Source organism: Eucyclogobius newberryi, unplaced genomic scaffold, assembly GCF_026437365.1.
Source record: "Eucyclogobius newberryi isolate DKJ021-1_F unplaced genomic scaffold, fEucNew1.0.hap1 SCAF_7, whole genome shotgun sequence".
NCBI lineage: Eukaryota > Metazoa > Chordata > Actinopteri > Gobiiformes > Gobiidae > Eucyclogobius > Eucyclogobius newberryi.
In genome coordinates this window covers 23,354,852-23,381,972 of record NW_027316389.1, presented here as the reverse complement: position 1 = coordinate 23,381,972, position 27,121 = coordinate 23,354,852, and the positions used below count along the sequence as shown (strand labels likewise).

Here is a 27,121-nt window from a genome sequence, read left to right as displayed (position 1 = left end):
GCTAATAGCTACAGTGTGAATACAGTACCTAACACTGGAGCACTGGCACTCCTGCAGCGGACTGAGGCCAGAGGGACAGACAGAAGAGAGTATGTGAAGCAGTGTTAAAGTAAATGACCCAAACAAACCCCGGATATGCCAAGTAACTGTTAGTCATATAAGACATGGTATAGATTCTTAACGATAAAACTTACTCGGAGTGTAGCTCTGATCGTGGGTGTGGACAGGAGACAGTTGGACAGGAGACATGTACTCCCCATCGTCTTCTGTGGCCATGTTTCTTTCTTTCTTTTTGCTTAATTTTCCTGGTAAAGTCTGGTACTTGTTAAGCTCCATGTGGGCGTCCTGCCGAATACAAACATACGGAATGTCTGGACATCATTTCCAAGTAATTTACATACAGTACGACTACGCTGTAACAATAGACAATTCAGGATGTGTGACCACATGGCACTACAACTAACAATCTAACCCTAACCCAGTGCAGTTATCAAGATTACATTTTTTGGGGAGAAGATGGTTGGAATATATGAGCTTTGGATGAGGAAAACTTTGGTAGTGAAAGACCAAGGACACAAATTCTCACAGAATGAATGAATGAAAACATTAGTAGTAAAGTCCCTGTTTAGTCTTTAAAAGTACGAGTCATGTTGTGTCCTGGTGTGTGTCCTTTGCACTGTTACATAAGAGATCCTCTGGAAAGAGTAGAAACAGAAAGGTCTAAGACACAGTGGAGATGGAGCAGCAGTGACAGCTCCCTCACCCTGCCACTTCAGTGAATGTGAACACAGCAAAACTAAGTGCAATGTGTGGGAAAAAGTGAATGTGTGTTGGAAATAATGCTCTTTAGACGTCACACTGGGGTCAGGGGGTCCAAGGAAATCTGTGCAAAGCTGCTGCATCTCTACTTGTGATGTCAAATACATTCAGCTTTATGTTCAAAATAATAGTAAATGTGTACAACTCGACACAACACAGGCAAGCACACATTCATAGACATGCTAACGTTGAGGCAGGCGCAGCAGTGATGTTGATGCAGGTTAGCAGCACTGCAGTACCTCATTAACTACTTCCGTTTCAGTCTCTACAGGCTGGAACTCTATGGCCTAAAGCGAAAGACGCAAAGAGACAGACCAGAGTTATTAGGAGTCAGACTCACACACCGTCGGAATCAAACACCACAGTTAGTGAAGTTTATATCATGTTCAATCAGCCCCATTATTAGATTGTTATGGTGGTATAGGTAATATACAATATTTAAAAGTATATACAACTATAGAAGGTAACCTTCTTAAAGGATCCACTCTGCAGTTCTTCCAGGCTGGTGGACAGGAGGCGCCGCTGAGGCCTGGGCAAATGAGACACTTTAGAACAAGACTATGACTTTTTAAACATATTATAATATAATCATTATACTTTACCATGACCCATTGTATAGGCTTGTGTCTCCTGCTGACATCAGAGACACCTCTAAAGAGTTCTGAAAGCTACAGAATATCACAAACAGGGCAGTGTAAGTCACAGTAGCAGATCTATATTGACTGAAAAAGGTCAGACTGTACCTATTTTCCAGCTCTCTCTGATAGGGGGATGATGAAAGCATGAGGGGTGAAGATCCTCTTGAGGACATCTGCAGAGACAAACAACTTATTTTTTTCTGTGTTGAAAGCAGGCAGCAACTCAATTAAGACTTTAAATTTCATTAACATTTTTAAAAGAGCCTAAAATCAACTTTGTCAAGTGCTGAACCACTACTGGTGAACACATCTAACACACTTTAGTGTCAGAATACATTTGGGTGAACGCTTACTCCAGTAGTTTATATGTTAAAATATAATATGTTTACTATTAAACTAATGTACTGTAGATAACATGGCTTTAGTGGCAGTATGCAAATACCGGCCTCCATTTTGCACATATCAATATACAAGGTCAGTATTCTGAATGTACAGGAACTTGAATGTTGAACTATATTCTGCACTTACCTCTGACCTGATGATGTCTGAGTGTGCTTTATGTGTGATGGCTCTGAGCTTAGGACTGCAGCTGAGCTCCTCTTCACTGCTGCCTGGACATTACAAACACAAGTACAGTTTAAAAGTATTATTAAACATTATAGTTTTGAAATAACTTACCTAATGTCAGCCCCATAATTTCTCTCATCTTTCTGTACTGGGTGAGCAGTAATGTGAGTTCTTCTATTCGACGATCCTGAACAAATGCAGTCATTTAGCGTGTTAGCCATGTTCAAAAAAGAAAAAACTAAATAATGATGGACTCAATTACCTTTTCGTCATTTGATGCTAAAAGCGTCTCCATGCCGACCTTGAGTCTCTGGTATTCATGGTCTAAAGCAAAATATGAATAGTTTTTATTGCTTGCTTCATTGTGTCAAGAGCATTTAACAGGTGACAGAGATGTGATGGGAAACCTGTGACAGACAGGACAGCCATGCAATCAGGAGCGATGCGCTAACATGAATAAACAGGCTCAGCAAATGACCAGCAGCACCATGCAACACCTGGAAAGGACTAAATAACAACATGCTCTATAACATTGTCTAAAATGCTCAAGGTATATGCAGAATATATCTATCAATATTGGATTTAAGAGATTATAGAGCAAACAATAATATTTAATATCCTTCTGGGCGAGTAACAGGAAATATATGCCATATGGCCCCAAACACAAAATGACAGTGAACAGACTGCTCACAAGCATGACTCTAGGATATGTACTCCACATTTGTTTGTTAAGGTCAAAGCTGATTTCCTGCATGTGTTACAACAAAGTTATTACTGTATGTCGATTGGAGTGTGGCGAAAACTCAAAACATTCACAACTAAAAATCCCTCAGAATATTCTAAAAAACATAAATTTAATAAAAACAGTAACTTGTCTTACATTTGTTAATAAGCTGCTTGATATAGACCTCCTCTACAGCAGAGGGCAGCCAAGAAACAAAGAATTCCAGAAGATGAATAGGGGGGTTAGTTGTTACCATAGATCTTAGGCCGCGGTTATTTTATTACTTGGTTTACGGATCCGCCGCACTTAGATGATTGATTTCTACAATATAAATAAAATAAATTCTTATCAATTTTCTTTTATAAAGTACCGCCGACAATGCAAAATAGCATTAAATGAAATATAAAAAGCGGTATTAAGTCAAAAGATAAGAGCGCGTGAAGCAATTTTTCGTCAAAATCCTGCGGGAGTCTGTGATGGAGCCTGTGAACGGTCCCGCGGAGCATGTGAAGACGCGCCCGTTTCCCTGTCTGCTGCGCGCCTTTATATCGCAAATACACATTTTAAACCCGTTTACCACATTTTCTCCAGAACGTTTTGCTGTGACTAAGGCTGCACACTTAGAAGCGTCAGTTCTACCAATGCAAAACACGCTAAATCTACTGTTACACGCTCTTACGCGCCGCGTCTGCCCCCTCCTCCTGTGGTTTTGGGCAAACCCGAAAGAAAAAATCTTTTGAAATAGAAATGATACTTATATTTCGTCCGCCTGTTCAATATATTTCATTTAAAAGTCCGTAAAACAAGTAATAACATAACTGGGGCCTTATTACTCTATTATATTGACTGTATACCTCTGTCTGCCCTGTCATTGGTTGATCCGCCTCTGGCCAATAGCTGGGTCTGTAAGCATTCGATTTCTGCGTCTTTGGAGGCTACGAGCTGCTGAAGGTCAGAGATTTCAGCCTGTGGAACAAGAAAGAGAAAATGTCTCAAGATGTAGTGGGAACATAATAGAAGAAGGATTATGGGGTGCCACACAGGGACAAAATGCGATATAGAAACCGCATGAATTTGAAATAAAAAGTACACAAACTCTTTCAACCAAAATAAAGCACTCTTTCTTCTGTACTACTTTTACTGCAATGCATGTCTTTATATGCCAAACACCCAGTAAACACCCATGCATCTTATGCATTTTGCAGATGGAAAGGTTTTACAACTGTAACATGTTACTGTGCAAAGTCTCTACACTATTGCACTACATCAGAGTTCAGGAATGACCCACTTGAGCCCAGCCCAGTCTTCTGAGGACGTTTATGAACAGAATAAAGGGATTTTCCAAAGCAAGTCAAGAGCTTCAACAACCAGAGCTAAATACCATCAGCTTCCCTATTAAACAGTCATTAAAAGCTCCCATGTGAGTTGACAATTAAACTGCTACAGGGGATCAACTTCTAAACCCATTCTCATTCATTTGATTGAAAGAAATATGAAATAATAATTTTCTGTCTAATTCAAAATGAGTCTACATGACGCAGCCACTTGTTGGAGTAGCTTTAAACTGTACCCTTTGTCTTCACTTGTTCTATTATTATGGGCAGATAAAAAGACCTAAGTGGAAGCAGCTGAAGGAGCTAAAGTTGCAGGCAACAGGTCCCTATAATGACCAAATAAATAATCTACATGGACTACACACTCTAAAAGTCCTTCATCTGTTCAACATCAGAAATCCAACAAGGAAGTAAAAGGAACAGTTCATGCTTCAAATAACAGTGCATAAAAGGATAAAGAACTAGCTCTCTAATGTCAAATAAAATTGAAATATAATGTTGGTAAAGCAGATCTATATATGGTCTATGTATTAAATCAAAATTATATCACTACATTGGAAGACAATTCAATATGTATTACAAAAACAGTAATGATTAAAACAAGACACAAAAATGGCTGGTGGAAAGTATGAAATAAAAACTGACCGGACACAAGCGCAGATAAAGAAAAAAACATAGGATGCATGCATTCACACTTGCACAATCACCACATCCAAATTGGGACTAAATTCAGAACTTAACTTGGACTAGACCAGGATAAAACCAGGACTATAATAGGACCAAATCAAACTGGTCCAAAACCAGGACTCAAAACATGAGATGTGTGAATGCAGCCTAAGTCAGAACTCATTCTTCTAGGGACAACATAAAAAAATACAAAATGAAGACGGTGTGAGCGATACCACTATGAGCAACCGCACGGCCACAAGCTTGATGGACAAAAGAGGAGTGGGTTTGGGGACATTAAGGGGCACCTGGGCACTCCTCCAGCGCTCCTCCCAGTGCTGCCTCTCCAGCTGAGTGTGCTCCACCGTGAGCTTTAGGCCCGACAGCTGGCTCATGAGAGACTGGTAACACACATGCAGAGAGGACGAGATGGACAGCTACGTACAAACAGGAAGTGCCCGAAACAAAGGGTTAAAGAGTGAGGGAGGGAAAAGAAAGAGAGAGAGAGAGAGTGTGAGGGAGGGGAGAAAGGGAGCATTGAGGATTAAGCATATCATTAAGCATAAAAGAGGCCATGAAATAAGATCAAAAAGTAATTTAAAAAAGTGTTAGCATGTAGTTGTGTTTGGTCATACACATGGCAGAGTTAGCACCATTGCAGGTAATGTTATAGGTGTTTTCTGTCCAAATGCAAATCCAATTTTACGAGATGTGAAAATGATAGTCTTACTTTGGAATGGTAACTCAATACAGGACAAAACTACTGTGATCTGCTTATAATTGTACTGATGGCACCAGACAAATGTGTAATATTATCAACTCTATTATAAAACAGATTTATTTCTGTTAATGGAACTGGAAGAGAGTTTTGAATTATGAATGGTGCAGTTGTAAAAAACAATAAAGGAGAAAGAGAAATGCACACCCTTCAAAGCAATCTTGGTGTTTCCGTTGCAGGGCAAAGCACTAAAAACTCAAACAAAGCATCGTACTCTCGGGTTTCAGATGTTTCAAAGATAATATTTTTTGGCCTTATTGGCCTTCATCAGATCTTTTTTCTTTGAACCGGTGCCAAATGTGGCAACTATTTCTTTCATCACCATTACTTGTGGAAATGTGGGGAAAACAAGCAGTGGACTAAACTAAATGGATCACACATCTACTGCCATCATGAAACATTTTGTTGAATTCAACCATCCCATTTCATGTTAAACTGCCCCCTAGAGGTTGTAAAACTCTCTCTCCCCATGGACTTAATATTGACTATGGGTAAAAAGTATAAAATATTTTACAATGAACAGTGAGTGGGTCCACTTTACCTTGGTGACCCGGAGTCTCCTCTCATATTGGCTCTTCTCTGCCTCCAGCTCGTCCACTTTACTCTTCAAGTTTTTCATCTCCTGAAGCAAATCCTGCATCAACACATAAAAAGCACAAATATATATATCTTCAAATCTGCATGAGCAGAGCAATAAAAGTGCATGCTGCTCTTGATATTGGGTGAGTAAAATCAGAAACTTTTGGATTGGTTTGTAAATCAGCAGGAACCCACAATCATGCGGCCGCAGAAGGAAGGGGCCTGAATACCACAGCGTGCAGTTATCAACAACCTGGATACAACATCTGCAAGCAATCCACCAACACCTCCCATTGAGTTATTATTATACACTCTGGTTCAATAGTACAGTCCTGCCTCCACCTGAGTAGAAACAGTGTTAGTAGAGGGAAGACCCACAGACATGCAACTGCAAATCAACAACCAATTAAAAGAGTTGACTAAGATTGAACAGGTTTTCCAAATACTTCACTATGAAAAGTGCTGACTGTCTAAGTAAATCACTGAAAGCTGTGTCAAGAACATTAGTAGAAACAGATGGCCAGTTAATTGCATCTGCATTGATCCTGGTTAAGATCTAGTGGTGGTTTGTGATTTTTGCATCACAAAGAGAAATTATTCTCTTGGTTAGTGTCCAAAACTGAATTGCATTTGCATTGCATTTATTATATTTATTTTTGTTTCTTTGGTGGCCTATTGATTCTGTGTATGTAGGAATGTCAAGATTATTTGTTTAATCAATAATAGTGGCTATTCAGGTCACTGTATAATTGTAAAAACTAAAAATAATAATCGGGACAATTTTCAAAGCAAAATTTAATTTTGAATTAAATCAATATTCCATAAAAATAAACCTAAATGTAAACCACTGTTTTTTTCATTCAGAGAGTTCAGTTTGTAAAACTGGTCACAAACTTGAGGAATAGTAACATGTTAGGTGTTGGGAGTGAAAGAATATAAAACGTTGTCACTGTTCTCAGTAATTGTGACTAATCGATACATTATTGTTTTGTTTTTTTCTCTCAATAATCATAAGATTAAAATTTGATCCTAATGTGTATGTAAATAAAATACAAGTACAAATAAAAAAAAAAACATTACACATCTTTTCACCAACTAGAAGGTGATTTCGAAAACCCATTCAAACTAACAGTGCTTGAAGAGGGTTCATCAGCTGCCCACACCCTGCACCAGAGACAGACTGTGGCCTGAGCACAGACAGTGGTTAGTGTGATTCGTGGAGGTCCGGTACCGGTCGGAGTGGACTGTTAGAGAGGGGGAGGCGGGGGAAGGGGGAGGAGGAGATCCACGGAGTCTCCCTACATGAACGCCGTGTGCTCCGCTGTGCTTGGGCGTCCGAGGCTCGGAGAAGGACAGGCTTTGGCCCCTGTGAGGAGGGCACTGTCCCGCCTCTCGCTCCTCCAGGGCACGCTTCTCCTGGATCCTGCAGCTGATCTCCTCCTGAAACCTGCACATCTGCTCCTGCAGCTCACTGATCAGGTTCACCACACACTACACAGGACGGGACGAGGGAACAGCAACAGGAGGATAATAGCGGGTCAGTGTGACAAAGGGAGCGTTCAGGAATTTGTATAGCTGTGAATGGAAACATGATATATTATTTATAAATGTAGACTTCCAAAAAGACATAGCTCTTTGCATCACACCCAGGATAATGACCAGGATACTGTAAATGTTTCTTGTACTGCAATGCCTGTTTCTGCAATTTGAGCAAGTTATTATAAACCAAGAAGCAGAATCAAGTGTTCATTTTCATACATTATATTGTCTTTCATTGCTATTGTCACTGTCACAAAAACGACTCACAATATGCAGAATATTTTGAGAGAAAGAGTCAAACTAAATTTCAGCATCATAAAAAATAAATGAATAAAGGTCAGAATTTGCTCAGGATTAACAGTCTTTATTTCAAATCTCTCACTGAAGTCAGTCAATTCCAATAGCAGCACTAGATCAGTGGTTCTCAAACCTTTTACACCAAAGAAAAGATTTGGCTTTCTCTGTAACACCAGACCTAAATTGTATATGGCAGGACTAAGGTAAGGTCTAAATTAGGGATAAAGCAGGTCTTAAGTAGGAACCACCATTGTCACAGTAGTTTTATCCAAGAAATTACACAGGATAAGGAAAAAAATATCCATAACTGAAGTAAACACTAGAAAGTGACTTTGGAACAATCAAACTTGTCAGAATTAACAATTAAACACTCTCCCCATTATAATAAGTCTAATCTAATACTTTGTTAATGTGTTTAATGTAGCACCATTCTATTACATGCAACACCACATACAGTGCAAAAGTGTGTAACATGTAAATATGTAACTGTACAACCATGAGTAATTACAGTTTGACCAATGTATCGTACCATAATACGTATTTTGTGGACTGTCTAATAGTGCAAAGCTAAACTAGTAGGTCATGGTTATGTAAATACTTGTGTGAGTATATTTGGGTCAGAATGTGGACTCTGTGATAAGATCTTATTGTTGAATGTGTTTGTTTGCACTGTATCATTTGCAGTATCCCTGTCAATCAGGGACTGCAGATGGAAATGATCTACTTGGCAACAATCTGGTGCGGAACATCTGTTTTTTACGAGCTTAATGTCTCTGTACATTGTCCCTTCAAATGAAGACTAAACTAAACTAAACTGGGAGAGGTGACCGAATTGCACCAAAAGAAGCTGTATGGCAACATTTACAATATACTGTGAATTATTATTTACAAACTTATACAATATATATAAAGGTTTTATAACGTGAAATTAAAGTATTGGGTAAAGAAAAGCGAGTCAGACGCTGGACCCCTGATGTCAGCACATAAAACCCTCTGGCACAGCTGGCTTGTTCTGGCCCCAACTTCCAAGACCACGGTTGTTATAACACACTTGAATTACAGCCAAAACTGGCACTGTGACCCTGGGACGAGCCCCAACCGGAAGTGGAGGAATGAAGGACTGATGCAAGACACTTATGTATGTTCCATGTTAGCGAAGGCCATTTTGACTCGGGGAGTTGTTGAGTCAACATGGCGTGACTTGAGTTGTTTTTGTATTGTAAGCAAGACATTTAAGCACATTTCTGAAAGATTGCAAAAAAGATCATCTGATAATTAAGAAAAAAGGGCTTGTATTGAAAAAATGGCTCACTTCTAGTTCTGTGTATGCTTGAATAAGTTGTACTGTTTTGATAGTTCAGTGTTGGATAAAACGTGGGTGAAGCTGTCCATCAGTGGGGGGCAGTTCCTGAAAAGCAGACAGTGACAGACACTTGCGTGAGGGGCGTGTCTTCAGGAGGTGAAAGTGGCTGCTACAGAAGAATGCGCCGAGTGGATTTTTGTCATTCCTGCCTCCAGCCCACCGGAGCCATGCAGCTGTTCCTCTCTGAGAGAAGAGGCATTATACTATGTCCTATAGACATGTCAGGCCTGTGCTGGTTTATGGCTAATGTATGAACACGGAGAGCCAACCCTCAGAGGAAATGGTTATGCTGCAAAAAAGGACTTTTGCCATGTGTTTCCACTTTTGTCAAGCCTTAACTGCAGTCACAGGGAACTAGGAGATCTGATTACAGGATATTTCATTCACAGCTAAAATCTTTGCTGAGGTCTAAGAGGGCAAACAAAGTAAACTTACTGTAGATCCAAGTCAGTCAAATTCACAACAATTATCATCCTCTGTTATTCTGAAATGGTCGTCTTATATCTTTCTAATCCATGTTTAAACACACCTTCAAATTAACCACAAAAGTGCAGAAAATAATGTTATACCCTTGTTTGAAGTATTACATAGCTATTACAAGCTTCTGTATTTTTAATTAGCTCTTTCTGTATTGTTCTTTTCTATAGTTTACTTACTAGACAATTTACCTGATATTGTAATTTGATGTAGGTTTCATATTAATATATAAGAAATAAGTCACTTATTCTTTATATGATTCTGTCATTCTGATTCTTAGCATTTAACCTCATAATGTGAATATTATTATTATTAGGAACCTTCTCCATATCATATCAAAGCTTTTGACTGGCCTGATGTACTGGCTTGTCACCCTCAGTGGGTTTGCGCCCATTGCCAAAACGACCTCACTCTACTAACTTTCACTCTGTAAACTTAAAATACAGCACAATAGAATACCAATTCTCTTTGTGATTTACAAGCATATTCCTGAACATAAAACCACTGTTCTCACCCCAGTTCCTGTCAGATGTGACCGTTATCAGCTTGTCAATGTGTGTCATCTTGTCCACCTCCATGTCCTTTGTCCCACCCTCGCCCGGTCCTGTCTGCTCCTCCGATCCTTATCTCCTCCTTTCATATGGGTGCTCACATCCTAATCTTCCTGAGGCCAACACTTTTATCAGTGTTTTGTGTCAGGATGATCCCCGTGCATGAGGCTCAGGACCAGCCCAAATCCACAACAACAGCTGGACGTCACGAAGAATTACACAAACAGACCAGGAGAGGCTGCTCAATAGACTATAACTAATTACTACGATACAAAATGACATACAAGGGAATAAAGTAATAGTTGAGAATACAAGCTTTAAACAGCTGGTATACATTATATATTAGTGTTGTCACAATACAGACATCTGAAGCTCAATTAAGTAAAAGTCTTGATGATTAGTTTCAATACCACAATAAAAATACAATGCTCTTTTTAGACTAAAGTAATTTATAACACAAACATTAGTAGTTTTAATGTTACCATGTTGTCCCATACTAGTTCTGATATCAATCAAGATCATTCAAATCTCAGAAAACCTTCCGAAAAGGTCCAGTTTTTCACTATCAATACTTGATCAAATGATTATCTGATATGGTATATACTGTATATTAACCAGTTGTGACCCGCAGTGAATGGAGTTGTCCCTCAGATCTTTTGTTAACCGTATGGCTTTGCTACGGAGTGGAAAATGACAACAAACATGACATTGGATTTTTGACATATGAGCCTCACCTACAGCACAAACAGGCACGTAAACGCTGTCAGCTGACAAAGAGCAGTTAAGGGGTCCAGAGATACAAGAGGCCCTCTTCACACCATTCGTACTCCACACATTCTTCCTATCATATTCTCCAGGTAATTAAGAAATTCCATGACCTAGGCTACCGCACAGATTTATATACAACCTAACTGTGAAAATAATTAGTGAAGTATCTGGAAAAAACAAAACTTGTTGTTAAAGAAAACTCAGGATTATAGGAAAACCTGGAGATAAGACTTGAAGTGGATCAGATAGGCCGTTAATCCCACAAAGTCCACAGTGGGGTCTCAAGATTTCCCCACAATTGGCCCCTATTCCCAGGGTCTTAGCAAGTCTGGGAAATGTCTATTTTGGTTTGGGCTCTGGAGTAGCGAAAGACTGTGTCCACACGAGCCAGTCAAAACACTCCGAAACTCGACAAACTTAATCCTGTGATTTTCCCAGTTTTAGGTCAATCATTAAGTCATTAAAACGTATGTCAGCCTACGTCAAAGTTTATGGAACCGATCTACTACTACAAAACATTATATTTTGCTCACATTATCTCTATATAAATGGTAGTATGTAATTTTGTAAACCTGGTTGATAGAAATGTCATTAATAAACTAATCTCATCAACTTGCATCAGTATTTGCCACAATTACTTCAACCATCACTGAACAAAGATCCATGACAACGGTAATACGATAGCAAACGTAAAGTATCAAAGTAGGTATTTTTAAAACCATGTTCTCGTACCTCGGCCTTGTTGTTCTTGGCGTTCCCAGACTCTTGTGTTGGCGTTGTGGTCCCGTTGACAGTGTTCTCGTCCATACTGACCAGCTTCAGTTTCAGGTACGATACTTCATCCATCAGGTCCAGCTTTTGAGTCTCCAGTGAGGTCCTGCTCATGAGTTCCTGATGAGTTCCCCCCCAGACACACACACACACACACACACACACACAGCAAAGTTAGGCCACGGCCAGTACAATCCTCTGCCTCCAAAACACAGAACACACAGACCCAGAGTGCGCGCTCAGCAAGCAGCTCCACTCCGGACAGCCCCACACAAACAGGGACCAAGCGGGGGCCAGGGCTACACGCTAAATATACACACTCACACACTGCACTGGACACTATTAATACATAAGTGGGCTTGTTTGGCATGGGACGCAACAAGAATAAAGAGTGGCTAAATGTGTTTATTAGGAACATGTTCAGGATACGACTGCTCTGTTTCAGTTCCTTCTGCAGAGCGACTGGTATTTAAACTTGATTTTGTCTTTGGATATTGTCTTTACCGGCATGTACTGATTATTATTGGTACATGACTTACTACAAAAATACCCTGTACAATTGACCCATATATTGAAATAAAAAAACTAAAACAAATCTGATTTCATATGCAGAGACGGGCCTTTGATCCAGTTTTACCTTCGTGTGAAGAGACATCAGAAGGGGAAAGGATTAAGTGGAAGATTTAATTCAAAAGTAAAACCTGTTGACTTCTGTTGGAAAACAAGATACCGTAATCTCGCAAAAAGGACTAACATATACTTGAAACGGCTAAAGACTAACATTTGGAATGAAACTTGAAATCCACATTTAAATTGTGATTTCAAATAGCATCACTTCATTAGCTGTCTAAACTTAATTTTATTTTTTTTAATCAAACCCTCTTTATACCTGTTCACATGATACATTACTTCTGGACTCGTGACGCCAGAGAGAGAGACACAGGGGCCCTCAGTTGGAAACATCACATGGTAAACAAATGCTCACAGACCGCAAAGCCTTCTAATGAGCCGCCTCGCTCGGTCTGTAAACCTGTTTAGTTCTGGCAGCTCAGAGCAGCTCCGGTGACACATCTCCCTGGACCATTTATCTGCCCTGAGCCCTGAGTGTGCCCCGAGCCTCAGCTGCCAACGGGACGACCCAAAGGAGCCACTTCAAGGAGCAAAGTCTGACCACAACTTTACACCTATGCAGCGCCGACGGTCAAGAGATTCTTTAAACAAGCTCTTTGCTTTGTTGTCTCAGTGGACTCGACTTGACCACAAGCTGCCTGCCATAATTTTCAAGTGTATTTCTGTCCACATTTTTGCTTCCACTTATTCTATGACTATTGGTGTAGTCTGCTATTTGTTCTGAATTACCTTTTTTTAATTAGTCAAAATTAGTCAAAAACAGATTCAAGAATTTGAAGGGACTAATGTTCAAATTAGTCCCTTCAAATGTTTATCGGGCTAATATCGGGATTAACTACATTACAAGTACTGTATATCCTAACTATGGATGTGACACTATCAAATGCAAATTCTTACAATGATTGGCACAATGACCAAACTGAAGTGAAATCCTTAATTTGCAATTCATAAGTTTAATGGTGTATCATTCCATCAAACTTTCTGAATGAAAAAGTAATGATATCGTCAAAAAAACAACCAGATAAAAAGTGCTACAGGACTTTATACGTAGGTTGACTCATTGTTGCGGCTACAATTCTGCTATTTTCTTGTTATTACTACACTGTGACCTGAATAATCACGATTATCGATTAATTGAATAATCGTGACTTCCTTAATACTAACTACAAGCAATACACTGTTTTATGACCTACATAATAATCTAAAGTACTTGTTCTAAAACGTAAGAACTAACTTCCCCATTGCAAGAACCAAAAAATCAACCGCAACGTTTAATTTCTGCTACTGAATCAGATGACTCCGTTTTTAATACGACGTACACTCACATGTTACTTACTACTGCTGGTTTTACTTCTCTTCTGATGTATTTAGGAAAGAGACAAGAGGTCAATGCATGAACCATTATCCTCACACCGGACAGAACAAAGACTCACGTTATCAGTGTGCACAGTCTTTCAGCTGTTTACAGTCAAACAGCCTAATCACAACACTGTTTAACCACCACACATCAAGACTTGGGCACAGCCAGGATTCAACATTTAGGTTTGTACGAGTTACTAGCATCAAGGGCAAAGGCTAAACAATATACATCATGGTTCATATCTCGTTCATAGTTTATATATAGATTTATAATAGAGTGTTTATTTTACCATTATTATTAATATTATCTTGTCTTAAGCTAGTTGTTTTTTATTTCATTTTTATTTTATCTTTATTTATTTTTTCCCTCCATCCCTTGTTGGGAAATGAGAGGTTTTGTCTATAGGATTTTTTGTTTATAATTGTTTTTGTTTATAGAGGGTTTTTTAAACTTCCTATATGTTATCTGTCCTTTTCCTCTGTATCTACCTGCGTTGCAACAATGAAATTTCCCCATGTGTGGACAATAAAGGATTATCTTATCTTATATTTAAAAAACAATTGGTAGCATTCTATACTTGTATGCTGTATGTATTCGGCTTTTCTTAGTGAGTAGTGAACACAAGCGTAAGTAAGCATGTGGTTTAGATGACAACTTTTAAAAAACGGTTTAGAACTAATATAACAAATTGTAAAATAGTGGATATATATATATATATATATATATATATATATATCGTTGTGAACTGAAGGACCAGAGTCGTGTTTATTTCGGTATGTCCTCCTTTTATCCTCACTGCTGACAGGAGCAGGACAATGGGTCTGTTGAACTGTCCCAACAGAGGACTGATTCTAATCCTGAGGTTACTGGTCCCGAACGAGATCGCCTCAGAACTGACGTCAACAACAACTGGAGACATCTGAACACATTCACTCTATTCTCTGTAGTTATGAGGCTCTGTACAGCTGCAGGGTCTTTAAACCTAAACGAAAAACTACCGTTGTTTCAGTAACAACTTTAACTTGAGGAAGTGCATGTGCTCATCAGTGACATGTAATATGTCATAGTCTGGAAACTTAAAATCTAATTCTACTCAAAATGATAGATTGTATGTTAAAAAGTACAAGGCAGAGCAATGGAGAGGTACTAACTTTAATGCTGGTTTCAAAATGCATTATCACTTATTATTATGTTAAAATTGTGCATTGTTTATTTAAGCTTAGAAGTCCATTTTAGTTCTGATTGTATTTAATGGAGCAAAAATATTTTCCCCTTACAATGAATAATGTAATGAGTTAAACCTGGTGAATTCAATCTTAACAGGTAATCCAGTAAATTCCTTTGGTATATTATTAAAATGAAAAAAGTGCTCTGTATAAAAAGACAAAAAACTAAAATGTCACACACCAACTATAGTCTCCATACTCTTTGCAGTACAAAGACAGCAATAATAAATAAATAATTAAATGAATCAATAGAAAATGGCAATGGTAATTGATTCTGGTATCTATTCATGTAGTGTATATGGAGATCTTTTTGGCATTTTGCATTTTCAGATTAAACAGAAAGAATCTACAACTTGTGTGGTTCTGGTATTATAAGCAAGTTCCTAGTTTGTAAATGTTATTCACTGACAAGGGCAGTAAAACCATTCCTGATTCTGAAGTCAACTGTCTTGAGTGAGCTTTGTAATGTATTCATTTGTTTTATTATGGCTCAACTGTATCTGCACTAAACATGAGGTTTGAGCTGTGGACTGTAAACAGACATGTTCTGTTTTTGTCAAAGCAACCAGTGTTAATCTGAAATAATCCCAATGAATCAAAGGCCCACTTCTTACTTTATTTATAAACTAAACTAACATGACGTGATTTTGTTTTACCTGTTGCAGCATCTCTTCAGTGGAGGTCAGCTTCAGCCTGTGCTCCTCCAAAGAACTCTCCAGGTCCCGGATCTTGTCGCCCTGGGCCTCCACCTGGTCTGTCAGAACACTCACCTGTGAGAAAACACACGCATCCTCTATCAATAAGCAGCGATGTGATCAGCAAGTGCAACATGAAGGATTACCAACTTAAAAATGTTCTATAATGGCTTTCTGAATCGTATCGTAAAAATTCAAACAGTGTATATGAATGATAAAGGTGAATCTCTTAATGGGAGAATCTAAACCCATCTTGAATACACTGGCAACTTGATTATTCCCATGCAATACAATTCAATGCATGCAACAAAGTCCGAGCGACACAAGGATTCAATATTAAAGGTGCACTATGTAACTTTTCTGGAGGACTTATCTATCTAGCGTTGGTTGTTAACAAAATTCATTGAAAAAAATGCATTCTAACTGAGGGGGCTTGCTTCTTCACAAATCTGACTTGTAACTTTACATGCTTGTCTCCATGGCGATAGATAAATTCAATGCCGGACTCTGGAACGTGGAGACAAGCAGATGGCGGATCCATCAGAAAAGTTTTGCAGTGCACCTCTCGGCTGTTGAAAATGCTTCTGTTGATCTGTTGCTTTCAATGAGGTTAGTAATAGTGGCTGCACAGTGACAGTGGAGCGCTTCTGGTTTAGCTCAGACTACACTGAACCACAGAGTGTCAGTCTGGAATGTGCAGACAGTGACAACACCACATCTCCACACCCACGCGGATCCCAGACACAGCTGACTGCTCACTTCAGCATCTTTAGAGACTACACTCAGCACCTACAGTACATGCCTCAGCTAGTAAGGAAGAACTCCATACAGAGAAAAGTTACCAGAGTAATTCATTTTTAAACATTTCGAAACAGGCAATTTGTACGGTACTTTAAATAAATGTGTGCTGAATATTGCAGTCATGATACTGAATAGAGATGCACCGATCAATCGGCCGCCAATTAAAAAAGCCGGTTTTATATACAACTGGCCCCAACCGATGCGCGGTGCGTAGCAGCTCAACGCGCCCAGAGCAAAACAGCTAAAAACTAGCAAGACTCATTCAGAGCGCGGCGGCCAAAGTGTCCAGTTTACATTCAAAGTCTATGTAAACGTGCGTCACCTGCATTTTCCGTGGCGCGATTCCTGCTTTTTCGGCGTGGAGCGCGGCGCGGAGGGTGCGTTTTGGCGTTTTCCGCTCTAGACGCTTTGACAGCTTAAGCTGTCAAGGCGTTAAAATTGTTCGCCGCAGAAAAGTTCTGATTTGTTCAACTTTTCTGCGGCACAGCAGCCAATCGGAGATGACGCTCCTTTTTGTTCCTGTTCTGTATATATATTATTTTTATATATAGTTATTTATTTTTCCACAAAATAAATTACATTTTATATTATAAAACGTGTATCCTGTTTACATGCACCTTTTTCATATATATAATACTGGATAGTTTGTGGGAAAATCAGTGGCTAGAAAATCGGTATCGGAAAAAACGGTTTTGGCAGGTCAATTTTGCAATCGGTGCATCTCTAATACTGAAATTTGATTTTGACACTAAGGAATAGGACTGATACATGATGTCAATACCATAAATATAATACAAACATGTTTTAGACAACAGAGATCAAACCCACCCAAGTCCCTGTCTTACCTGCATGGAGCTAAACACATGAAATACAGAAGAGGAGACGAACGCCTGAATGGCCTGCACACTTATGTACAATAAGTCACCAGAATTACACTTAAACAGAAAGGAAAGTGAAGCAACAGCCCAAACACTCAAAGAGGAACCTGCAGGGAGCCAATCAGATTCAGCTTCTAAAAAACTAAGCACCGGTCACTTTAGGAAGGAGCCAATCACTGAAGACTTGAGAGAAGGAACGTGTAATAAGTGTTTAAACTTAACAGATACAGGCGTTTGAGTCAAATCGGGGATGATAATAAATATCAACGTTTTCAGTTATGCTTTAATCAAAAGTAAAGTAACTATTTATAAGACATTAATAAACTTTTGTCATTTGGTAGCAGCTTATTAATGCTCTTACTGCTTATAATTTGTTTATGACAGCTTTATAAATAAAGAAAACTTAGTTTACTGAAAGCAATCAAGACATTACATGTTTATAACTATGAGCAGGCATCGACTTTTTTCACAATGGTAAAGTTATTTTAACATGGATCTGAATTCAGGGGGAAGCGGCTTTATTTACCCACAATAAAGTTGCACTATGTAACTTTTATGAGGTAGGGTCACCTGTGTGATTCAATGTAGATGTTATTGCTTAAACTGGAATGTTCCACAGTATTAGATGGATTAGATTAGCTTTTATTGTCCTCGTAGGGAAATGTCTCTGTCCCTGCATTTGACCCATCCCTCTGTGCTGCTCCTCAGGAACAGTGGTCTCTGCAGCACCAGGGGACTCAACTCAAGATCTTGAGCTCAGCTTGGTCAGGACTTTCACTGGAGGATTTTGACCAGTTGTGCATGTTTTGGGTTGAAGGGGAAAACCGGAGAGCCCGGAGGAAACCCACGGGGGAGAAACATGCAAACTCCACGCAGAAACGCTCTTCAGGGATGCGAACTCCACACAGTGCTGCTAAACCTGGCTCATGCCTGAGATGTGTATCACGCTGAATTGAGTTCTACATATTTGTGCTTCAATGTGAACGTCTTTCAAAAACAAAATAGTCCATAAATCTGCTAAAATAGGCAAAAGTACGTCGGTCAACGTCACCATGTTTGTTTAGGTCGGTCCTTTGGACTTCTGCCCAAAACACAATGCTGCAATGTGATTGGCCAGCAGGAGACTGGCCAGATGGACAAGTATTGAGAAAATTCATCTGGCTGGCCAGATTACCATAGTATTGCATTAAACCTATTGTAGTTCCAAGAAGACAAGAAGGTAGCACCTCTAGTCCAAGTTACAGGTCAGGTCAGTGGCGAGGCGAGCCTGCTCAGAACGCAAGTTTAATGCCATACCGTGGAACAGAAAAGTTACACTTTGTGCCTTTAAGTGGAAATAATAATGTCTTACAAGCCTCCCATGTGGCAGGAAATACCACCTATGCAATGATTACGAAAAAAAAAATCTGTTTTTATTTAGTTGCTGAAACATTCACCCTGTAGCCACTTTCCCTGCGTCACCATAGAAGTAAAAGTACTATGTTCAACAACATATTTCCTGAAGTTTCACTAATAAAAGTTAATTCAAATTAAAGGTAGAATGTATAGGAATGCAGACAGCTCTTACATCTAATGTTCAAGATGTATAATTTGTGGCTTGAGCAGCAGCACATGGTTGTTACTGTAAACACCTGTTCAGACAGTCCCCATGTGCCCCAACATGTTTGTTATGGATGAACTCAAAATACAGAGGCTACAATCAAACATGTTTTTCTATCGCTTCAGTCAAATCTCTGGCTCATTCACTACATAGTTTTGAAAAAAAGTTATAATTAGAAAATAAATAAATCCCAGCTGCACTGAAAGTAAAATTCCTTAATCCTGTTTAATGTGTACAAAGTTAACTTTGGAAAGGTCGTGAACTTCCACAAAGGGACAAACGTGTGAAGCTGAAGAGTGGGACAAAATAATAGTGGATTTCTGTTAAATGTAATGTACTTGATTTCATATCGTCAAAAATGACACACAGTTGAATGATCTCTTATTACTTACCTTTTCTTTTCTGAAACATTATGAAATAAAGCTATTGCAACTTGGGTAATATAAAAATCAGCCTGCTGTCTAGGTTTTTCTGGTGGAATTACAGGTTTTTATTGCAAAAACATACTTTGTATGCTCACCTCTCCATAGATCTGACCTGTAACTTGGTCAGGTGACTTCCCCTGCTCGACTCAATGAAGATAGAAAAGTTTAATGCCATAATGTGGAACAATACTTCAAATAACCAACTGATATTCTCAAATATTATGGTCTATGGATAGTTGCACTGACCATATGGTCTTTCAGTATATTATGTGTACAATCATTGCTCACTGTAAAACTGAAATGTTAATTTAATCAAATGAAACCTCTCTTATTTAGAGCTTATTATGAGCAGAACTCACCTGTAGCACCAGGCACTCCTTGTCTTCTTCTAGGCGCAGTAGTCGGTCTAGGTAAGTTTCATTGTTGGACGGAGAGCAGATGTTCACCTGGACACGCAGTTACACAAGTTATTACATGTACATTATTTACATATGGCATCAGATACATGTAATTTGTTAAGAAAATATGTCTTGTATCTAAAATATAATTGAAAGAGAATCAGTTTATATTTTTGAGATCACAAAAATGTGACTCTTCCACTGAGGAAAATCTCACATTGATTACAGACCCATTGTCTAATGTTAACAGTGAAAAATGCTATAAATAGAGCTGATTAAAAATCAAAATGAGAAATAGTTCAAATAAGGATATTAGATGATATTTCTCTGCACTTTTGTTATTCATTAATTTCTGTTGAATTGGCATAAGATTCTTTTGAATTCCATCGGATGGAAATACTCCAAAAAACCACAGAAGTATACATTTTTGTTAATATTGCTTTCCGCCACGGTTGAGTCTGGCAACACCGTTTAATACAATTGATAAAAATGAATACAGGGAATTTCTGGATGACACAAAAAAAACAAATCCTCAATATTCATTATTTTGAGACTATAAATCATCCCGTCTTTGTATCGTTCCCGTAGGCCTCTGGCTACAACACAGAGAAAAGCAAATAAAGCAGCCTTTAAGATGAGACTTCCTCCTAACTCTGGCTTCTTGGAGAAAATCACATTTAAGGAACTCTGGGTTTGGCCGCGGATGAATCACAGAGTTAAATAAAATTAGCTCAAACTATAAATATAGTGGAGCAGCACAGACCCACTGCTGTTCAGATGTGCATTCTTCACTGAGCACATGATGAAGAGCAAATCATCTGACTCGACTGTCTGCTCACACGCATCTCTCCCAGGCACAATCTCCTCCAAAACTGCACCCTAAAACAACATCAACTTTGTACTGGTCATTTCAGTTGAATGTCCAGTGCTGTTGTAATGGTTTCCTTCCTGCTATCATGACATGTTTAATGTATTATGTGGAGTACAGACAGTGCTTTAAATAATTATGTATCCAATGTTATTGTTACAAACGTTCATTGTTTAATGTGGTGTTTGAGGTGTATGGCTGGGCAACTAATCGAATTGAGGTCCAATTATTCCAACTTGTCAATGATTATGCTCAGTGCGTTTAAATCCAATCCTGTGGCAGTATAAGCATGTTGTTTTTGAAGACACTGATTAAAAGTCTGTCTCGGTAATGTTCAAGAAATGAATGTTGAACTCCATATCGAGGTAGGATTTATTTAAAAATCTAGATGAAAGTTCTTTTGAAGATACTGTATGCAAAATATCGGATGAATATCGGATACTGGTATATTGTTTATAGTAAAAATGCTACAAGAAGAGCAATTAAAAATAAAAATAAAAAAAACATTATGTGGTAAACTTTTCAAATAAATAGTTCTGCACTTTTGTGATTCATTTTACAGCCATTTGTCTAATAATTAAATCTTAAATATTACATTAAAAACATGTTTCTGTTGGATTGACGGAACAATAATAATGATAAATCAAATCAAAAACTGTGTTTGCTCATACATTGACATCACCAGTGTAAACAGAACTTGAACTTAATGAAGGCCAATGCAGAATGACGTCCCTAAAACAATGAATATCTTGATTTTCCCTGTTGTTGATCACATGCTTCACCATGTGTCAGACTCCTGTGGGGAACTATTCATCCCATGATATGAACATGATCCAGAATGTGTGCAGTGTGAAACTAGCAGCAATTATTGAGTCTGTCTATATAAAAAAACATCTTACTTTTTACACATGAGCTGTTGACACTTGGCTTTTCAAAATGTGTACCAAAATTTACTTTAGATGATAAAAATGACAGAAATAGATGGTTCATAAATGTGATACAATCATTGCCAATTCCAGTTTTAAATAATCCTCCTCAATCAATCAGTCAGTTCTATTATTTACTACAACTCTAAACAAAATATGAAGATGGCGTTTACTACTTGAAAATACGAGGAGTGTAAAAGTCCTGCAGAGTTAAATCCTCCTGCATCACGCTGCACTGTCAGACTCCATCAGATGACCTCCTAATGTGATACTAACTACATTTGCCCGCACACACTCCACATCTGCACTAAAACAACAACACTACTCACAAATATGGATGGCAAATATTCAGAAGAAGAGGGAAATTACATAAGGAAACTGGCAACAGCAGGAAATAAGACAATAACATCCAGACAATAACGAAGAGAGCAGTTAAAAAAAAGTTATTCAAAACAAAGTCAAACTCAACTTTCAACAGTCCAAAAGTAAATTTGTAAGAGATTTCTCCTAAAAAGCAGGAGATGGACAGTTTTCCGTGTTGTGTAGTGGTTTAAAACTATGTTTTTCCCAATGTTGCTTCATAAACATGCATAAAAAGCCCAAAATATCTGATAAAATTTTTTGGTTTGGTCAAAAACCAAAGCCCTATTGCAATCTTTGAAACTCTAACCGTTTAGTGGGAGTAAAAATTGGTAAAATTAGTTCAGTCTGATTGTTATGCCAAGACGTTTCAGCACGATTTTATTTGTACTTTTATGTTTAAAATGTTTAAAAAGACTTGTACATAGTAATAGACATAATATTAGGGAATAATGGACCAAAGGGTAAACAAAAGCCATCTTACTTCCATTGTTTTTACACTCATTACTTAACATTTCCAGGACTTTTAAATCTGTTCATATGTATTGCCACAACTTGCATTCTAAGAACGTTCCATTCATTTTCTTGGCATTTCTGTGATTGTTTAACACCATTCCAAGATCTCCCTGACTTCTGCACTTCAATCATTCACACTCGCACATACTTTTGGACACTTTTCAGCATCACTCTTTGATTCTGTTGTAAATTCTGACCTTTTTGAGCCAGGAGAAGTGCCTGTAGACGTCAATGGGATTGTCCATGATCCCTGCAGCCCATCGCGGCCAGGACCACAAGTGTTCAGCTGTCACCAAAGTCTGTCTGTCCGAGAGCGATGGTCACAGTTGTGGAGGAGGGCTTAACAACCCCTTGCCTCCCTCCTCGCCTTCCTCTTTCTGTGTTCTTGCTCTTTGTGATCTTTACCAGCACATTCCTATTCAGTCCATGCGTGTTGCCTCAGAGTTGTCGCTGGTGTAGCTAATGGGGTCGGGTATATTCTGGTGTCATGAGTTTTCTTTTCCATGACTTTCTCCCCTCCTCGGTCACTCCCCCTCTGTTCTGGCTCTGACAGACAAATGGGACGGTCCCAAAGTAAAGGGAGTGGGTGGTGGTCTGTCATATCTTTGTGCCTCATTCTGTCTCTCACAACACTGAGAAGAAGTCATATGTTGGCAATAATAACTTAATAGTCTTTGTCCATATGGTATAATACACCACTGTCTCTCATTTCAGTCGGAGTCTAACTTGTGTCAAGCAATCCAGGCTCAAAACAGAGAGAATGTAAAATATGTTCAAAAGTTACATTTGAAAAACCAAGTCACCACGAACTGGCATATAGAAACTGTCACATGTTACTGTCAGAATCACATTTATGACACTGTGATGGAAATAAATTACTGTTTAAAAACTGTTTATTGGCGCTGTCTAATTGATCACAAAATGAAGACAAATGCAGGTCTTCTAACATTGTTTAAGTGTTTCTATGTGATGGATGGCTCACTGTTTTTTGTTATTTTTTTTTATTTTGTTCTGTTTCTGTTGTATGTATATGTAAAAATAAATGAATAAATAAATGTATTATAAAAAACGATTTTCCAGTTATTTATAAGAAAGCTTGCTGTTAGACGCAATTCAGCAAAAAATCAACAACAAGTCCAGTCAATTTAATATTCTCAGATGTGAACTTCAGTAAGAAATGTTGTGAGCTGTTTGTGGCTCAGTGTAATGAACAGCGTCCTGGGACATCAGGACTTCCTGTCTGTGATGCCACGATGCTTCCTGTGTTTACACTGTCCAATTTGCTCCTCAGACAGAAGCCCACAGGGGGCAGAGTAATTGTAGAGCAGGAGCATCTTTGATCCTGTGCCTGGGTTCGGGAGATGAGCACGAGCGAAGATGAGGAAACATTTGATGAATCCAACACAATGTTTAGTAGATTTAGACTGAATCACAGCTTCAACTCAAGTAGAACTAATGTATTTGTCCGAAAAAAGCATAGCAAAAACTTCATTTATTTTTCAAAGCCGGTTCTAACTGAACTTGAACAGGCTTGAGTTTTTGGCAGTCTAATAAAAGAAAGATTTTGGCACAGTACATATGAAATACAATGAGGTTTTCAGTATTTTATGGTGGCGTATGGCTCCTAATCCAACTCTCCAGTTTGACCGGGTTGTAGTCATGCTGTCAATCTATCATCCACAGTGAAATAACTATAATTCTGTCCTTTTCCATCTACTAAAGTGGTTGAATAGATACAGAAAAGGTTCGCCGGTAACATCTATGTTGAGATCAGCAAGATGTTTGACTCCCATGCTTGACAGGGTTAATGAATCCACTTTCTGCACCATACTGCCATCTGGTGTCAACATGCCAAATACATTATCCCAGTAGATACCATAAACATTAAGAGGAGACAAACATTAACAAACCAAATCAAGTCAAAATCTATTACTTCCATCTGTAAAACCTTTTGTTCTTATGCATTAAGAGCATGTTGGGGAACATTTTAATCAACTCCTTTTTGTGTTTTTTTAAAGAAGCATCCAAACTGTCCAAACATATTCACTCCCACAAATCTACTAAACAGAACTACAGCCAAGACACAATTAGAACAGCTTGAGGCCAATGGGCTATAAAACAGGGGCTCAATAGAAAAAGGAGGGAAAAGAGAAGTGGATCTAATAAATAAAGTCAGGCACAAAAAGTCTGTGCAACATGTGAGACATCTGCTACTGAAACAACCAGTGCCCATAGCTGTTCAACTGGATCACTGACACTCACTTGTAAACTTTTCAAACCATGAACAATACACAACTAATGCAAGCTCTAAAAGTAGACTTACCCAGGGTCCAGAGTCTATAGGTCCACTGCCAAGGTGACCACGCACTACACAGAACGGCTCATTTACAAACAAGCTCAGAAAATAGGGAAGGGGGGAAAACCTGGATTTGGGTCCAAGAGGGGAGTGGAGTGATTGAATGATGAAAACAAGAGGGCTGGGATGATAAAATGAAGCAGACCAGCAGGCATAGACAAGAAGAGAGTATATATTTGCAGCTCTCTGTATATTTAAGACAATATGTTGTTTTTTTCTCTCTGCCACATCAGTCAAACCCCCCAAAAATGACACAGGTTCATATGGACACTTAATCTGTCAGGCAGCACATATATGCAAACACGTTTTCCCCTATGAAGCTAAACATGAGTAGGCTGATTCTGGCTGGCTCAAAGAAATTGTGGCTCAGAGTTTGTGTGACAACATCACACATCGGACCAAATTCATGATTTGCAGAGCTAGAAACAACCTGGGCCATGATTAAGGATTTTAATTCAAATTCCTCCTATTGAAGAACAGGAGCCATTGAAGAATGGGTTCATTAATATAATACTACAACTTATAGTCAGTGTGTTATGACGCATATTGACTCAATAGTACAGTCAGCACATGTAATAACACTGTTATCTAAACACATCACCAGTTCCACTTCAGATATGTGAGCAAATGGAGTCGCTGTGTGCTAATTTGTGCCGCAGAAGCAGAGGTGCAAAAACATAGTTTTTCGCTGAAAGAGGCCTTTGAGCTCAACAGCTGGAGCCTTCTCTTCATGATGTGAGTCCAACTTCATTTTACACAAGATGTCCGCTTTGATAAATGCACTTATGTAACTCCAGCAGGCAATCTTCATGCCCTGAGCAACAAGGCGGTATTTCAGAGCCGACGCAGTAACGTCAGGAGACAGCCGGTCCATTTTACAGTTGTCAAAGGATGCACTCAACCACTTCAGCTGCAGACATAAACAATGCACTCTATTTTATACTATTTTACTGTTTATTACTCAAGAAGAGGTGAACATTAATTATTACGTATCAAGTGATTAACTGATTGAGGCACGTTCAAAGGTAATATTTTGTATACTCTCCAGTAGGTTCAAAATGCCATTCAGCTTTAATGAGCTTTAAGAATGAGTCAAATGTATTTACCGGTACTCATAATTAGTCAATTATACCATTTTCAACAAACACAAGTTGTTTTCTTGTTCTAATATCTGACAAAATTAAGATAAGATAAGATTAGATAAGATATTCCTTTATTGTCCAGTAATTATCAAATGACCTTTTAATTTGTGCATTGTATATCCCACCTATTGTACATAGTACCGGTATAGTGTATGTATATCATTTAACTTATTTAAGATAAGATAAGATATTCCTTTATTGTTCACACATGGGGAAATTTCATTGTTGCAACGCAGGTAGATTCAGAGGAAAAGAGACAGATAACTTGAAAGATAAGTTTGAAAAACACTCTTAATAGAAGAACTCTTATAAATTTAACGTGTCTTTTGCTATTTTTACCACTTTATAAAATCATTGTTATTATACTGTAATGTGTGAGCTACTGTGATCAAGTAATTTCCCCTGTGGATCAACAAAGTTAGTCCAAGTCCACTTAACCCACAGTATAGAAATATATCTACCTACAGCACATTCAATGAGATTAAAAGTTTTACAGTCCTGCCTCCGTGAACTTAAAACCGCAGACTAGCACGCGTTGTTTTGTTTTGCATGTAAACGTACTCATTGTGATACTACAACTAGAGAATCTCTTGGTCACAGCGAAATTTCCAATTGCTCCATCAAATCTAACGCAAAGCAAAAATGAGCTTAGAAAACATGTTTATTGACTGACAAAGCCACACATTTTTGAGACTTGGTAGTACTCACGTCTCCATTGGTCAGCCACTGTAGCAGGGTGTGTGCGGTCTGTGTGGGCAGCTGTCCTCTCAGACCGTCCCTCTCCTCTGGACTGGACTGGATCTCCAAAGCCTCTTTCAGGTCCTCAGCCAGTCTCAGCACCCGCAGTGGACCAGAGCCGCCCGGGGAGGCCAGCTCGAAAAGGCTGCCCGAGGACGCCACTGTGACTGTCTTTGAGCCTGCGAGAGAAACCATGGTTCAGTTATTTCAGTCAGTAATGAGAGCTGATACATGAACACAGCACTTGAAGCAAGACAGAATGGTTATGTGTGAGCTGGACGTCTTCCCACACATCTGCACGCACTCATATGACAGCAGCTCAGTTCATGCA

At 38.7% G+C, this 27,121-nt stretch overlaps 1 protein-coding gene across 1 annotated transcript in view; it reads right to left on the bottom strand.

The window, feature by feature from the left end:
- ppfibp2b (PPFIA binding protein 2b) overlaps window positions 1–27,121 on the bottom strand; it is a 50,690-nt gene that overhangs the window by 9,079 nt on the left and 14,490 nt on the right. The window contains exons 3-20 of the mRNA XM_072435974.1: window positions 26,761–26,969; window positions 19,846–19,932; window positions 15,744–15,857; window positions 11,833–11,991; window positions 7,408–7,596; window positions 6,068–6,160; window positions 5,057–5,185; window positions 3,603–3,714; window positions 2,905–2,937; window positions 2,287–2,348; window positions 2,136–2,211; window positions 1,986–2,068; window positions 1,563–1,630; window positions 1,422–1,487; window positions 1,288–1,348; window positions 1,059–1,106; window positions 195–345; window positions 29–61 (exon numbers count right to left, since the gene is read on the bottom strand). Coding sequence (XP_072292075.1) covers window positions 29–61; window positions 195–345; window positions 1,059–1,106; window positions 1,288–1,348; window positions 1,422–1,487; window positions 1,563–1,630; window positions 1,986–2,068; window positions 2,136–2,211; window positions 2,287–2,348; window positions 2,905–2,937; window positions 3,603–3,714; window positions 5,057–5,185; window positions 6,068–6,160; window positions 7,408–7,596; window positions 11,833–11,991; window positions 15,744–15,857; window positions 19,846–19,932; window positions 26,761–26,969 — 1,773 coding nt within the window. The remainder of the gene's footprint in view (window positions 1–28; window positions 62–194; window positions 346–1,058; window positions 1,107–1,287; window positions 1,349–1,421; window positions 1,488–1,562; window positions 1,631–1,985; window positions 2,069–2,135; window positions 2,212–2,286; window positions 2,349–2,904; window positions 2,938–3,602; window positions 3,715–5,056; window positions 5,186–6,067; window positions 6,161–7,407; window positions 7,597–11,832; window positions 11,992–15,743; window positions 15,858–19,845; window positions 19,933–26,760; window positions 26,970–27,121) is intronic.